A 13,144-nucleotide genomic window follows, 5' to 3' on the forward strand; every position below is an offset into this window, starting at 1 on the left:
AGTTGAGTCCATGTGACCTGTGTTGAGCTACTCCAATAAGTGGCAAGCGGGAACTGCAACTCAGCCCTCCTAACTCCAGAGCTCATACTCAGTCCCCTCTCCCTTCGGTGTCCTCCCCTCTCACTCTTAGAGTGAGTCAGTCCCCAGATGCCCACTATGCACCCAGACCTGGGGTGGCTTTGCAGACTCCGAAGAAGCCTACATGATCTAACAGAGAGCTCTGGCCCATTAAGAGTTAACGGGCCACCATCTCTGGGCCCCAGATGCTCTTAACTGTGACTCATCATAACACGTGGCTGCCATTAGATTAGAGCTGTTCCTTTACAAAGGCAAGGGACAGGAGGACAGATTCCAATTGCCCCGGATTGGCCCTGAGCTCCAGGATGTCACAAGAGGAAGCCAGGAGAAGACAGCCTTCAGATGCAGCCATGGTGAGAAGGACTTGGACCAGATCCCAGAGGAGTCAGGCAGGTTCACATTAGGAGCAGGGAGAAGTGTCTTGGGGGGGGGGGGATTGTAGTTCACATCAAAATAGGCCGCCTGGAGCCTGGTGGTAGTGGTGCATCCCTTTAATCCCAGCACTAGGGAAGCAGAGGCAGGCAGATCTCTATGAGTTCGAGGCCAGCCTGGTCTACAAGAGCTAGTTCCAGGACAGGCTCCAAAGCTACAGAGAAACCCTGTCTTGAACAACAACAACAAAAATAGACTGCCTGGAAAGGCTATGAGTTTTGTTTTGAATTATTTTTATTTTATGTGGATTGGTGTTTTGCCTGCATGTGTATCTGTATGAAGGTCTTGGAAACTCCTGGAGCTGGAATTATAGACAATGGTGAGCTGTCATGTGGGTGCTGGGAATTGAACCCTGGTCCTGTGGAAGAGCAGCCAGTGCTCCTAGCTACTGAGTCATCCCCCACACCCAGCTGTGAGTTCTTATGCGGCCCTGTGTGAGCTGAGGCCAGAAACTGCGGTGTGAAAATCAGCCCAGATCTGGTAGCCTCACATACAAGAAGCTGACCATAATGACCTCCACCAGCAACTGTTATATAAGGAATCCAGATGAGGGTGTGTGTGTGTGTGTGTGTGTGTGTGTGTGTGTGTGTGTATTTGCACGCGCATGCACATGTGTGGTACGTGGAGTGAGGGTCTCTCTGGAGCAGATGGGAAACAGAGCTGAGCCTTGACAGGTGGGTTATTAATGAAGTAGGGAGCAGGTGTGCTGGATGAGAGACCAATGTAGACAAAGGCATGGGAGTGTGCTGGGGCACCCTGATGATATAGCTGGAGTCTGTGGTTCTGGAAAGACGAGAGAGAGAGAGAGAGAGAGAGAGAGAGAGAGAGAGAGAGAGAGAGAGAGAGAGAGAGAGCGCACAAGCATAGAGACAAGTCCTGGATGAAGCCCTGCCTCATGCCCTGCACAGTCATGTCCCCAGGCCTTGGCATGTGCTGTTCCTTTTGCCCAGAACACACACTCCATTCATCCGTGTAACCAGGGGTGGAGCCAGAAGCTTATCATTGAGAGGTTGGTTTTCAAATAAAAAGACAGAACCAGTCATGATGGCACCTATGTGTAATTCAACATTTGGGAGGCAGAGGTAGAGGCAGGAGGCTCAGGAATTCAAGGTCACCCTCAGCTACTTCAGGGCTTTCAGGCCATCGAAGTTATACAAGACAGAAACGCGTGGGCGCGTACACACACACACACACACGAGGGGCTGGGTAGACACAACAGATTGCTAGTGTAAGAGGTCAGGTGGATAGGTCCTGATGCTTTCACCTCCATTAGTTCTGATTCTGTTTAGCCAGATTTTATTAAGAACTTGTATCAGTTCAGATGTCACCTCTCCAAGGAAGTCCTGGCTGGGTCCTGGGCCCCCATCTCTTACCTCCTTTAACCAGCCCTGACCCCTCTGCATGACACTGTCTATGTGAGCTAGGGGGAGGAGCAGGAAGAGAGGTTTGTGTGTGTCTGACTGTCGCGGACATCACTCAGGGTGGGGCCTGGTCAGATTGTCACCGTGTTTCTGTGTTTGTGGGTGCATGGCCATGAAGGTAAGAGCGCCTTCTGAGACCAGCTTAGCAATGGCTGACTCACAGCAAAGGTTTCTTACAAGCCACATGTGGTGGAGAGGGCCTAGCAGGTGGTAACGCCAGTGCCTGGGGATGGCGTCTGGGTTCTGCTCTTCTCCCCACTTTACAAGGGAAAATGAGACAAGTAAGGTCAGCAGGAGAGTCAGAACCCCTCCCCATCACCACAGTTGTCCTGAGGCTGGAGCCAGGCAACCAGACCCACCATCAGCAGGATGTCACCTGGCATTCCTGACCCTCGGAGTCCTGGCCTGGCTTCCACTCATCAACCCTGGGCAGCTCAGGTCACCTGCTCAGCCCCACCTTGAGCCAACAACTGAGCCTGGAGTACTTGAGAGAGCTTCCCAAGGCCCAGTCCCTTCCACACCTGACAGGATGCCTGTTTCCTGATTTTTTGTTTGTTTGTTTGTTTTTCAAAACAGGGTTTTCATTGTAGTTCTAGCTGTCCTGGAATTCACTCTGTAGACCAGGCTGGCCTTGAACTAAGAGATCTGCCTGCCTCTGCCTCCCGAGTGCTGGAATTGATTAAAGGTGTACACGAGCACTGCCTAACTTTTTTGCAATGTAAAATGTGTGTCTGTGTCTGTGTTTGTGTGTGTCTGTGTCTGTATTTGTATGTGTGTGTGTCTGTGTGTGTGTTTGTGTGTGTGTGTCTGTGTGTGTGTGTCTGTGTCTGTATGTGTGTGTGTCTGTGTGTGTGTCTGTGTCTGTGTGTGTGTGTCTGTGTGTGTCTGTGTGTGTTTGTGCGTGTGTGTCTGTGTCTGTATGTGTGTGTGTCTGTGTGTGTGTGTGTCTGTGTCTGTGTGTGTCTGTGTCTGTGTGTGTGTGTCTGTGTGTGTGTGTGTCTGTGTGTGTGTCTGTGTCTGTGTGTCTGTGTGTGTGTGTGTGTGTCTGTGTGTGTGTGTCTGTGTCTGTGTGTGTCTGTGTCTGTGTGTCTGTGTGTGTACAGTGTTTGTGTATGTACACGTAGGCTCACACACTTGTGTGGCGGGCAGAGGACGACCCGCAGGAGTTGCTTCTCTCTTCCAGCACAGCCTCGCAGGCTGTCACTCCCACATGGAGTTACATAACAGAATGTGAGGGTTGCAAGGATTTTGGCAACAATAAAAGGCTTCTGAATGCATTGTGACAAAAATTAATTCAAAATCAAATCTGTCATGAATCCAAGGTGTTTCTGGCAGCGTTAGGCCATGTCTCACCACGTGGTTTCACGGCAGCCCTGGCTCTGAGCACACACGCACACCTTGCTGTCATGCCATGCGGCACAGCACTCCTGCAGTGCACGGAACGTTATTCTAGAAAACATAATGGATTCATCATGACACACAAGGGGATGTGTGCTCCACGCGTGTGTGTGTGTGTGTGCCGGCATGTGCACAGGGGGGGGACTAGAGGAGACCTGGCGTTCTTGGCTATTGCTTGCCATCTACTGAACCTAAGCTCCTGGGATCCACACATCCCTCCCCCCCCCCCCCCCGCCCAGCACTGGGGTTACAGGCACATGCAGCCTTGCCTGGCTTGTTATATGACTGTTAGGGGTTCAAATTCAGCTCCTCCAGCTTGCGCAGCAAGCACACGCACCACTGCGCCGTCTCCATAGCTCCTCAAAGACTTTCAGTATTTCCCTCCATCATTCCTCAGTATCAAGCTAATACATCTTTGGGTTAGGTTGTATTAGAATGTATGGCTTCAAACACTACTGGCTGATGCTGTGTGGGGGGACTCACGCCTGTAACCCTGGGACTTGGAAGGCAAAATAAGTGGAATGCCCAAGTTTGAGGCAGTTCTGACCTACACAATGAGTTCTGGACAAACTAGGCTACAGGTAAGATCTTGTCTTAAAAACGAAACAAAACAAAAATAAACAAAAAAATCAGGTGTTGAGGCACAGGCCTGCCTTTAATCCTAGAACTTGGGAGGCAGAGGCAGGTGGATCTCTGAGTCTGAGACCAGCCTAGTCTACATAGAGCAATCCAGGGCAGCCAGGGCTACCCAGAGAAACCATTTCAAAATAAATAAATATAAAAATATTTTAAAATTCTGTTGGTTTGCTAACTTAAATTTCACTTTTAAGAAGTTAAATGAAGTCGGGTGTTGTGGTGCATGCCTTTAATCCCAGCACACAGGAGGTAGAGGCAAGTAGATATCTGTGAGCTCAAGGCCAGCCTGGTCGACAGAGCGAGGTCCAAGACAGCCAGGGCCACACAGAGAAAACCTGTCTCAAAAACTCCCAAAAACAAACAAACAAACAAACAAAAAGTTAAATGCAGGACTGGAGAGATGGCTCGGTGGTTAACAGGCCCGGCTGCTCTTCCCGAGGACCTAGACTCAAGTCCCGGCACCCTCACGACAGTTCACAACTGTCTGTAACTCCAGTCTCGGGGGATCTGACACCCTCTTCTGGCCTCCACAGGTGCCAGGCACATATGTGGTGCACATATCTACATGCGTGCAAAACATTACACATAAAAATTACACATAAAATAAACAGAAAACACACACACGAGCACATCCACCTTACTGCTGTGCAAATTTGCGCTCACCTTTAATAAACAGTAAAATTACATGTGTGCTAAAGAACTGTTTTAAAATAAATGTCTTTATGATTTATTAACGGTCAATGTTTTATTTTCATACCTGTTTTATAGACCTACATACCTGGGGTCATGCAAAATTTTCTTGGGTAAGGAGGGGCTGCTGCAAGTGGATCCCAGTACAGAGAATGGGAGAAGGGAAGGGGGCATTGGAGATGTGGGTCACGGGAATGCAGTCTGCGTGTGTGACAAGACGTGCCCTCACCACAGATAGCACTTAAGCTGGAGAGTCAGCTGTGCCCATCTCACCAAACCTCTCTCTTTTATCCGTAAACCTGGAACAGTACCCCAAACACTCAGGGATGCTGAGGCAGGGGTTTACCATAACTTGGGCAGCCCATTGTCCCCATCCCCCTCATCTGCCCCCGCCCCCGAGAAAGTTGTCCTCAGACCTCCAGAAGTGTGCGTAACACACATACACACATACAAGTATAATAATGATAATGATAGTAATAATAGCCAGGCCTGGTGGCATGTACTGGGGAGGCAGACAGGAAACAGGAAGACGCTTCCTCAGGCTTGCCAGCTCACCAGCCTGGTCTATTTAGGGAGCCCCAGGCCCCAGTGAAAGACCTGCCTCAAAACACAAAAAGGGCATCTCCTGAGGGACAATATCTGAGGCTGACTTTTGGTCTTTACACACATGCATGTACACACGTGCACACACAGGTACACACACACACACACACACACACACACACAGGTACATGCACAGTCCCCACTGTTTCCTGACTGTGGACACCATGTGACCTGCAGCTTGAAGCTTCTGCTGCCTTGACTTCTCTGCTGGGACAGACTGCACCCTTAACCTGTGAGCCGGAGTAAACTTTGGAGTTGCTTCTGTCAGAGTGTGCTATCTCAGCAACAGGGAAAGAAGCAATTTTTACATAATATGCCCAAGAGAGACTCACGTCTGCCACCAGCGAGGGCAGAGAGCAGCATCCCTCTTGAGGATGGCTTTCACCAGACACAGGATTGGCCCTGTGGGCTTCCCAACTTCCATAATGTGAGAAATGCACTTGCACATACATGCACGCGCGCACACACACACACACACACACACACACACACACACACACGTGCGTGCGCGTGCACAAAGCAAAGCAAAGGGCCCTGAGAGCCATCCCAGCAGGGATGATCTATACAAATGCAGTCACTAAACACTCCCATAAGTCCCTCATTACTCTCTTTCAAATTCATGATTTTTTCATTAATTGTAATCATGTACATAAATTTCTAAATGCATAAGTACAACCTGCTCAGTCTGTATAATGTTACTCATAGGTATGATTTTCAGTGCTGACCATCTGGTATTGGATAACTAATTGGTGTGCTCTTCCCTGGGGAAGGCTAGTTCTCCAGTTCCCTAAGTACCCCTGGTTTTCTGAGTAGGGCTGAGGCCGCCTGGACGTCCCCCCATCCACATTAGCATGTCTACTGTCATTTCAGCTCCCCAGGGCTAGTCATGGATCTGGGAGAACCTAGAACCACCATTTTACTAAACCAGCATAATCCCTAACTGCATTCGACATTTGTCCTCATCATGGAAACTTCTCTTTGCAACAGACGGAGACCACTACAGAAAACCGCAAAGGATCAAGATGCAGAGCTGTGGAGCCCCGTCCCCGCGGATGATCTACGATGCCCTCTCATACCGAAGGCTCAGGGACACTGGGGAAGACAGGACAGAAAGTCTGTAAGAGCCAGAGGACCGGGGCGTTTGCTCTGAGACTGTTTTTCCTAGGCGTGCCAGAAACTACACCCAAAAAATCTCACCCACACGATCGCCTAAATGTGAGCTGAACAAGGACATCACCTCCCTTGACAGATGAGGAAACAGAGAGGCATAGCAGCTGTGTGGTGTCACCCAGCGACAGTCCCAGCACTCGGAGGGCCCAGGCAGGATTGCTGAGAGTTCAGGGCCATCCTGGGAGAGCCTCACAATGAGACCCTGTCTTGAAAGCGAAAAGAAAACTCAGGGCAACCAAACAAACAAGCAAAGGAGGTCTAACACCCTCTCCAACGTCAAACTTGCTATCTCGAAGTTAGGATTTCCAGAAGCCTGTGCGGTCTCTGGGTATGCTGCTTTCGGGTACTGTCTGAGGGCTTGGTAGCCAGGGAGCTACAGAAAGAATCAGTCAAGCATTAGGAGACAGAGGAGCTGGCCACTGAAAGTGAGGTGACGATGCTCCAGAGAAGCAAGGCACCCCCTGAAAGTGGAGTATCTTTCAGGGGTACTGGCAGATCTCAAGCTGTGACCCCAAAAACCTATTTCTCGTGGTGGCACACACCTTTAATTACAGCACTCGGGAGGCAGAGGTCAGCGTATCTCTGTGAATTTGAGGCCAGCCTGGTCTACAGAGCAAGTTCCAGGACAGCCAAAGATACATAGAGAAACACTGTCTCGAGGAAGCAAGGGGAAAAAAAAAGCTCCCCACTGTCCCATGTTTCTGTTCTCCTGCCCTCAGAGGCTGGACAAAGCGTCCTCGGCAATGTTTTCATGACCTGTCACCAGGGACTGAGGTGCACACGGAGCATGTCGCCTCTCCGTCTCTAAGAGCATCGTGGGAGGTCAGAATCCCAGAAGGAAAACAGTCAACACTATAGAAACTTGAGGACTTAATCACAAGCCTGGGAGTCACCTCGACTTGAAGAATCTGAGAAAAATGGGTAGAAACTCAGCAGTTCCTAGCGCTGCCCAAGGATGAGATTAAACCCTTGCAGCCCAAGGCCCTGAGGGCTCTGCTGACGCCTAGAGCAGGGGCCTCTTCCCAGCACGTGCCATACCTGGCGGCTGTGGTTGGGCTGGGCTAAGGAGTAGATTTCAGGTCAGGTAGGTGGCGATGTCCCTGTTAAGGTGTACAGGCTCCAGGGCGGTCCCATTCATTTCTCTAACACTCCTGTGGAAAATGCCACTTCTGGCCCCCTGAAAATTTCCAGATCTCTTCTGTTCGAGGAAAAGATCTAGGATGGAAGATTTTCTAACATTCCACCAAGAAGGAAGTGAACCTGCATTTACTCATCACCAGCCACGCCTCAATGCTGTCTGCAAGCAACTGCAGAAGTCTGAAGTCACGGGAGGGCAGGCCACCCATGCAGAGGCATCTACTCGACCAGAGCCCTGCCCTTTATCTCGGTGACTCTGTGATCTGTTGCTTTACCAAATCTTTGCTCTTTCTGCTTACTTTCTCTCTCCCAGTCCCACCGTTCTCGTAATCTCCCCTCCACCGCCCCACCCCTTGCAACATCCCTCTCCTAGGTCATCAACCTGCCTCCCTTCCAGTTTCCCTGCCTCTGGTCTCTCCACACAATGACACAAGAAATGTGCATGCATCCAATACTCATAGAACAGAGAGCAGCTGAATTCTCACTGGCAGGGCCTAGACAGGGAGAAATCTTCCCAGACACGACCCAGCTTATTTATGTCAGTCGGGGCATCTTGTCCTCCTCAGCAATCAACCTACTTCTCTGAGCTCCTCGGATCTTTGATTCCCAACCCCTTTCTGCTTCCTCAGATATACTTTTGGCTTTGACATGAACCTGTTCTCACTCTGGAAGGCTCTGAGCATGCTCCATTTTTATGATGCATCCATCATCTCTCTCTCTCTCTCTCTCTCTCTCTCTCTCTCTCTCTCTCTCTCTCTCACACACACACACACACACACACACACACATTATGTATACAATATTCTGTCTGCGTGAATGCCTGCAGGCCAGAAGAGGGCACCAGATCTCATTACAGATGGTTGTGAGCCACCATGTGGTTGCTGGAAATTGAACTCAGGATCTCTGGAAGAGCAGTCAGTGCTCTTAACCACTGAGCCATCTCTCCAGCCCGCATCCACCATCTGCTGCAAAGTTTACGCAGCACCTATTTTTTCCCTTGGTCTACTTTTGTTTATGTTGGAGTCTTTTATGAGAATATGGTCTCCAAGAGCAGACGCCTCTGTGTCTGAACTCGAACTGTGGCCACAGTGTCTCATACAATGCTTAAAACAAGGCAAGTGATTCACAGCGTGTACTGAGAGACTGAGTGAGAACTATGAAGAGAGCAAAGGGTGCACGTGTCCTGGACCTGAAGACTCAGAACCGCCAGATTGCTATGTGGGCACAGGCACCTGCAGTCAAGCTGACCTGACTTCTCTCCCTGGGACCCACATGGTCTTCTGACCCCCACAGGTGCACTGTGGCACACAACTAACTCCCCAAGAAATAAATACAATATAAATTAATTTTAAAAAGATGGTGACTCAGGTGGGATTTTTTTTTTCCAAGACAGGGTTTGTCTGTAGCTTTTGGAGCCTGTCCTTGGAACTCGCTCTGTAAAAACCAGGCTGGTCTCGAACTCAGATCTGCCTGTCTCTGCCTCCTGAGTGCTGGGATTAAAGGCATGCACCACCACCACCTGGCTCAGATGGGATTTCCTTATTTTCTTATTTTTTTCAAGACAGGGTTTCTCTGTTGGACAGTCCCAACTGTCCCAGAATACTCTGTAAAGCAGGCTGACCTCGAACTCACAGAGATCTGCCTGCCTCTGCCTCCCAAGTGCTGGGATTAAAGGTGTGCGCCACCACCATCTGGCTACCTCAACTGAGTTGTATAAGGTATCTAAGAGTGGAGAGATTGTCTTCCAGGCAGAGCTGAGCAACTGCAGCCCAACAGGAGTGCTACAAGACAGCAGCCACTACCTCAGTTTCCAGGAGACGAGCCGCCACAGGCTGTGGTGGGAGTGCTAGCTTTCTTTCTGGACAGGGATTTATATAATCCAGGCCAGTTTCAAACCTGAACTCACCAGGTCCTGGACCTTGCATGCTAAGCAAACTATACACCAAGCCCTTGGAGAGTCTTTAAGTAGAAAACTGAGGTGCATCTGGTTTGTACTTAAGAAGGATGCGTGCAGGGGGAGGACCCAAGGCACCAGGAGAGCCAGGGACTGCTGCAACAGTCTAGCAGAGTCCAGGACATCCTGGAGATAAAAATCAGACGGATGCAGAGACTACGGAAGGGATGAGAAGGGAGGGGTAAGTGATGACGCCCTGGTGTCAGGCTTGGGCAACTCAGTGGATGACTGTGTCATTCACTGAGGCGGGGACATGGGAGGATGAACGGGTTTGCGGGTGAAGATGTAGAATTAAGATTGGGGCTTGTCAAATTAGGGGGGTTTAGGATAGATGGCCAGAAGTCAGCAGCTGTACAAGGGTGAAGGACTTGTGAGGAGATCAGGTCAGGATTGTTCCTTCTGATAGCAAACACACCTGAAGGCACCAACTCAGCTAGGATCTGCGGGAAGCTGGGGAAGTGACACCCAGAAGAGAGCAATGACGCATCCCTGCAGGGCTGAACGTGGGGGAACTTTGGTGTACATCTTTCCGAACTGGGGCTGGGGATCAGGATGCCCCTCTCAACCCAAAAGGATGATGAATTTGTGTGGGGAGGTGGGGCACACGGCTGTCATTGCCCTCCTCCCTGCAAGCCCCGAGGGCCCGCCCAGTGACAACTAGCTAGTGACAACTAGCAGCCAGGCTTAAGCTTTATCCTTAGACCCAACCGGCTCAAGGCTAGTGCAGGTGAGCAGGGAGCACGTGGGGATGCAGGCTGCCCTGGGCTGCCCTAGGGCAGCAGTTAGCCCCCAAGCTCAGCAGTGATTCGCTGTCTCCAATCGGCTCCCTCGCTGTCCCTCCCGTCGGCACTCCACGGCCCTCGCGGAGTTCCTGCCCGCCCGCCAACCTGTACCTGCAGTCTCTTTTCCTGGATGCCGCCCACTTCCAGGTGGTCAAGGAGGCCATAGGCGCAGGCTGGCTGGGACAGGGGCGCTGGCGGCCCCTCGCGGTGACGGCTGTGGCAGGGACTCTCAGGTGGCAGCACCTGGACGTCTCACGCGGGGCGGGCCCAGTTCCTCCCCGCCCTGGCGGCACCTCCCTGGCAAACATCCCTGCAGCAGGCCTGGGGGACAAGAGCCCATCCACTCCATCCAGACCAGACGCGAATCTCGAACTGGTTGAGACCCATCCTTGGGCACAGAGAGGGCCAAGTTTGTCCTGGATCATGCACCGGGCCAGTGGCAGGCTTACAGCCTCGCCCCCATAGTGATGGGTGGCTACAGTCTTATCTGAGTTTCTACCTGACAAAGGTGGCTCCACTAATAACCCTTTCAACTGCCTTTCCAGGGCTAACAGCTTCTAACTGGGCCAAGAGACAGGCACTGAGCACAAACGGAAGCGGGTAGTAGGGAGCTAGGAGGGGTGAAGCTAGGATGAAGGTTGCAGGCCAGAGCAGGCACCAGTTTCCGGACTTCTGAACAGCAAGATTCGGCGGGAGGTGGGACAGCCTCTCAGTGGGTCGTGTACGTTTTCAGCATCTTCCATGACCACTAACAGGAAGAATGGACTCTGGCACCCGACCAGTGCAGTTCAGCAGACAACTGTGTGGCTTATACAAGCTCAGCCAACAAGAGTAGGCAGGGAGCAGCTTGAAAACACTTGGATTCATGACCTCCTGAAGGCTTTCTTGTAAGAGCCTGGGGGCTGCAAGCGTCTGCATCCCAGGTGCTTGTGCAATACAAGCCTCCCGTCTGCCTGATGCATCGTGACTGAGTCTTCCCAGTTAGGAGTTTTCAATATGCCAACCTCTGAGTCACACGTTTTACAGCAAATCTTATCTTCAACTTACTAAATACCACATACCTCCCTTTTGCAGTTGGCAGAACTTAAGTACAGAGAGGAGTTGACTTTCCGAGGCCACGTTGAAGAGTCAAACTAGGTGGCTCTCATCCTTATGCACCATGGTTCCATTCTGCCTGTGGTCTCTGGCCCTGCTCGGGGATAGCTGCCCCAAGTAGACCCTCTGGGTAGTCACTCACTCATCCCTGCTAGGCAGAGCAGAGGTGACATGTCCCCCTTTCCCTGAGCACAAACCTCAGTGTCCAGGGAGGCCAATAAGAACCCGAGAATGCTGTCTATTGAACTACAAAACTAGTGTGTCCTGATGTGAACATTCTAGGTCGCATATACCCATAGGCTTTAGAAACCCCTGGGTCCATAGAGCCTGGTTCAACTTAGCAGCACTGAGCACCAAAGACAGCCAGGGCTCCCCTGGACTCACACAAGAAACCTTGAGAATAAGGACCCTAGTCTTCTCCAGACCAGTCTATTGACAGTGGATTTCTAGGCTCTCCTCCTAGAAGTGTTTCCCTGTACAGAGGCTACAGTTTTGTCTACTTTTCTCAAGTATTTAGAACTACTTTAAAACTAATTTTTAATTATATATATAACATATATATATATATATATATATATAATATATAATTTTACTGTTGTGCATGCATTTGGAGTTCAGTGGCAACTTTCCAGCTAGCTCTTCCCCCCATGTGTGTTCTGGGGACTGGATTCAAGTCAGTCTTCGCGGCAAGTGCTTTTCACCTGCTGAATCATGTCACCAGCCCGGCACTACATGCTTTTAGTAGTAATCCATAAAGTCGGTCTCATTCTTCATATCCCCTCTTTTCCCCTTCCTCCCTCCCCTCTATTTTTCTTTTGTTGAGACGGCCTCACTCGGTAACCTAGGCTGCCCTTGTACAATTCTCCCTGCCCCAGCCTCCCAAGTGCTGGGATTACATGCAAAAGCCACCATGCCAAGCTCCATCCTTTGGGTTTTTATCTGAGGGCACAGAAGAGGCACCCTCTCTGTCTTTCCTGGAACCTAGTTACACAATTGAGCGGATGAGGGGACGGGTACACAGGTAGTTGTTATCAGTAGCCGGCACTACAGGGAGGGTTTACACACCAGCTCCCATGTGGAAAACAAGACCTACCTGGGCAAGAGTCAGTGCTCCCCCCCCCCCCACTTCAGCTCAAGAGTTTAGAAATGCTTCTCAGATTGAGTCAGAAGCTTGGGTTCAACCCAGGGTTCTGAACCTTCTGGGTGTTTCCCACTTCTCAGTGTCGACTTAGAACGGTATTCGGCATTATTTTAAACTCAACTCGCTCTTCAGAGCAGCCCTATCACCTGTGTCCTTTTACATCTCAGTTTTTCTCAAGGTTTCTTCTCATGTGTCTGGGTGTTCTGCTGCATGTACTAAGTGTGCCACATCTGCACACTGCCCAGAGAGAGGCCAGAAGAGCATGTCCAGTCCCCAGAACTGGAACTACAGGCTGTTGTGAACTGCTACGAGGGTACTGGGAACTAAACCAGAGTCCTCTGCAAGAGTAGCAACAGCTTTTAGTCACAAAACCGTTCATCTGTTCAATCTCCACAGCTCAGCTTTAGAAACTGAGACAGGTGGACAGGGCAGAGAGTAGTTTGTCCAACGCACATGCCGGGAGGGTGTTAGAGGTAGGACTGAAGTCAGGCAGTGAGTCCTGCCTGCCCGCCTACCATACACATTCTGAGGATGTAGGCACTTAGGAGCCACTCTGCCAAGCTCCTATTAGTTGGCTTCTGGTAATAGTCCTGAGGTAGAATAGTTA

General features: G+C 50.6%; 1 protein-coding gene and 1 long non-coding RNA gene across 2 annotated transcripts in view; one reads left to right on the plus strand and one right to left on the minus strand.

The window, feature by feature from the left end:
- The window catches only part of Ttc39a (tetratricopeptide repeat domain 39A), a 49,367-nt gene extending 38,799 nt beyond the window's left edge, over positions 1–10,568 (minus strand). The window contains exon 1 of the mRNA XM_085686407.2: positions 10,413–10,568. Within this exon, the coding sequence (XP_085542533.2) occupies positions 10,413–10,465 (53 nt within the window). The 5' untranslated portion in view covers positions 10,466–10,568. The remainder of the gene's footprint in view (positions 1–10,412) is intronic.
- On the plus strand, positions 302–9,083 carry LOC146895136 (uncharacterized). Its single transcript, XR_015000881.2, has 2 exons — positions 302–431; positions 6,246–9,083. It is a non-coding gene; the product is annotated as an uncharacterized LOC146895136 (long non-coding RNA).
- Positions 10,569–13,144: the final 2,576 nt, after the last annotated feature.

This window comes from Myodes glareolus, chromosome 3 (assembly GCF_982192425.1).
Source record: "Myodes glareolus chromosome 3, mMyoGla1.1, whole genome shotgun sequence".
Classification (NCBI taxonomy): Eukaryota; Metazoa; Chordata; class Mammalia; order Rodentia; family Cricetidae; genus Myodes; species Myodes glareolus.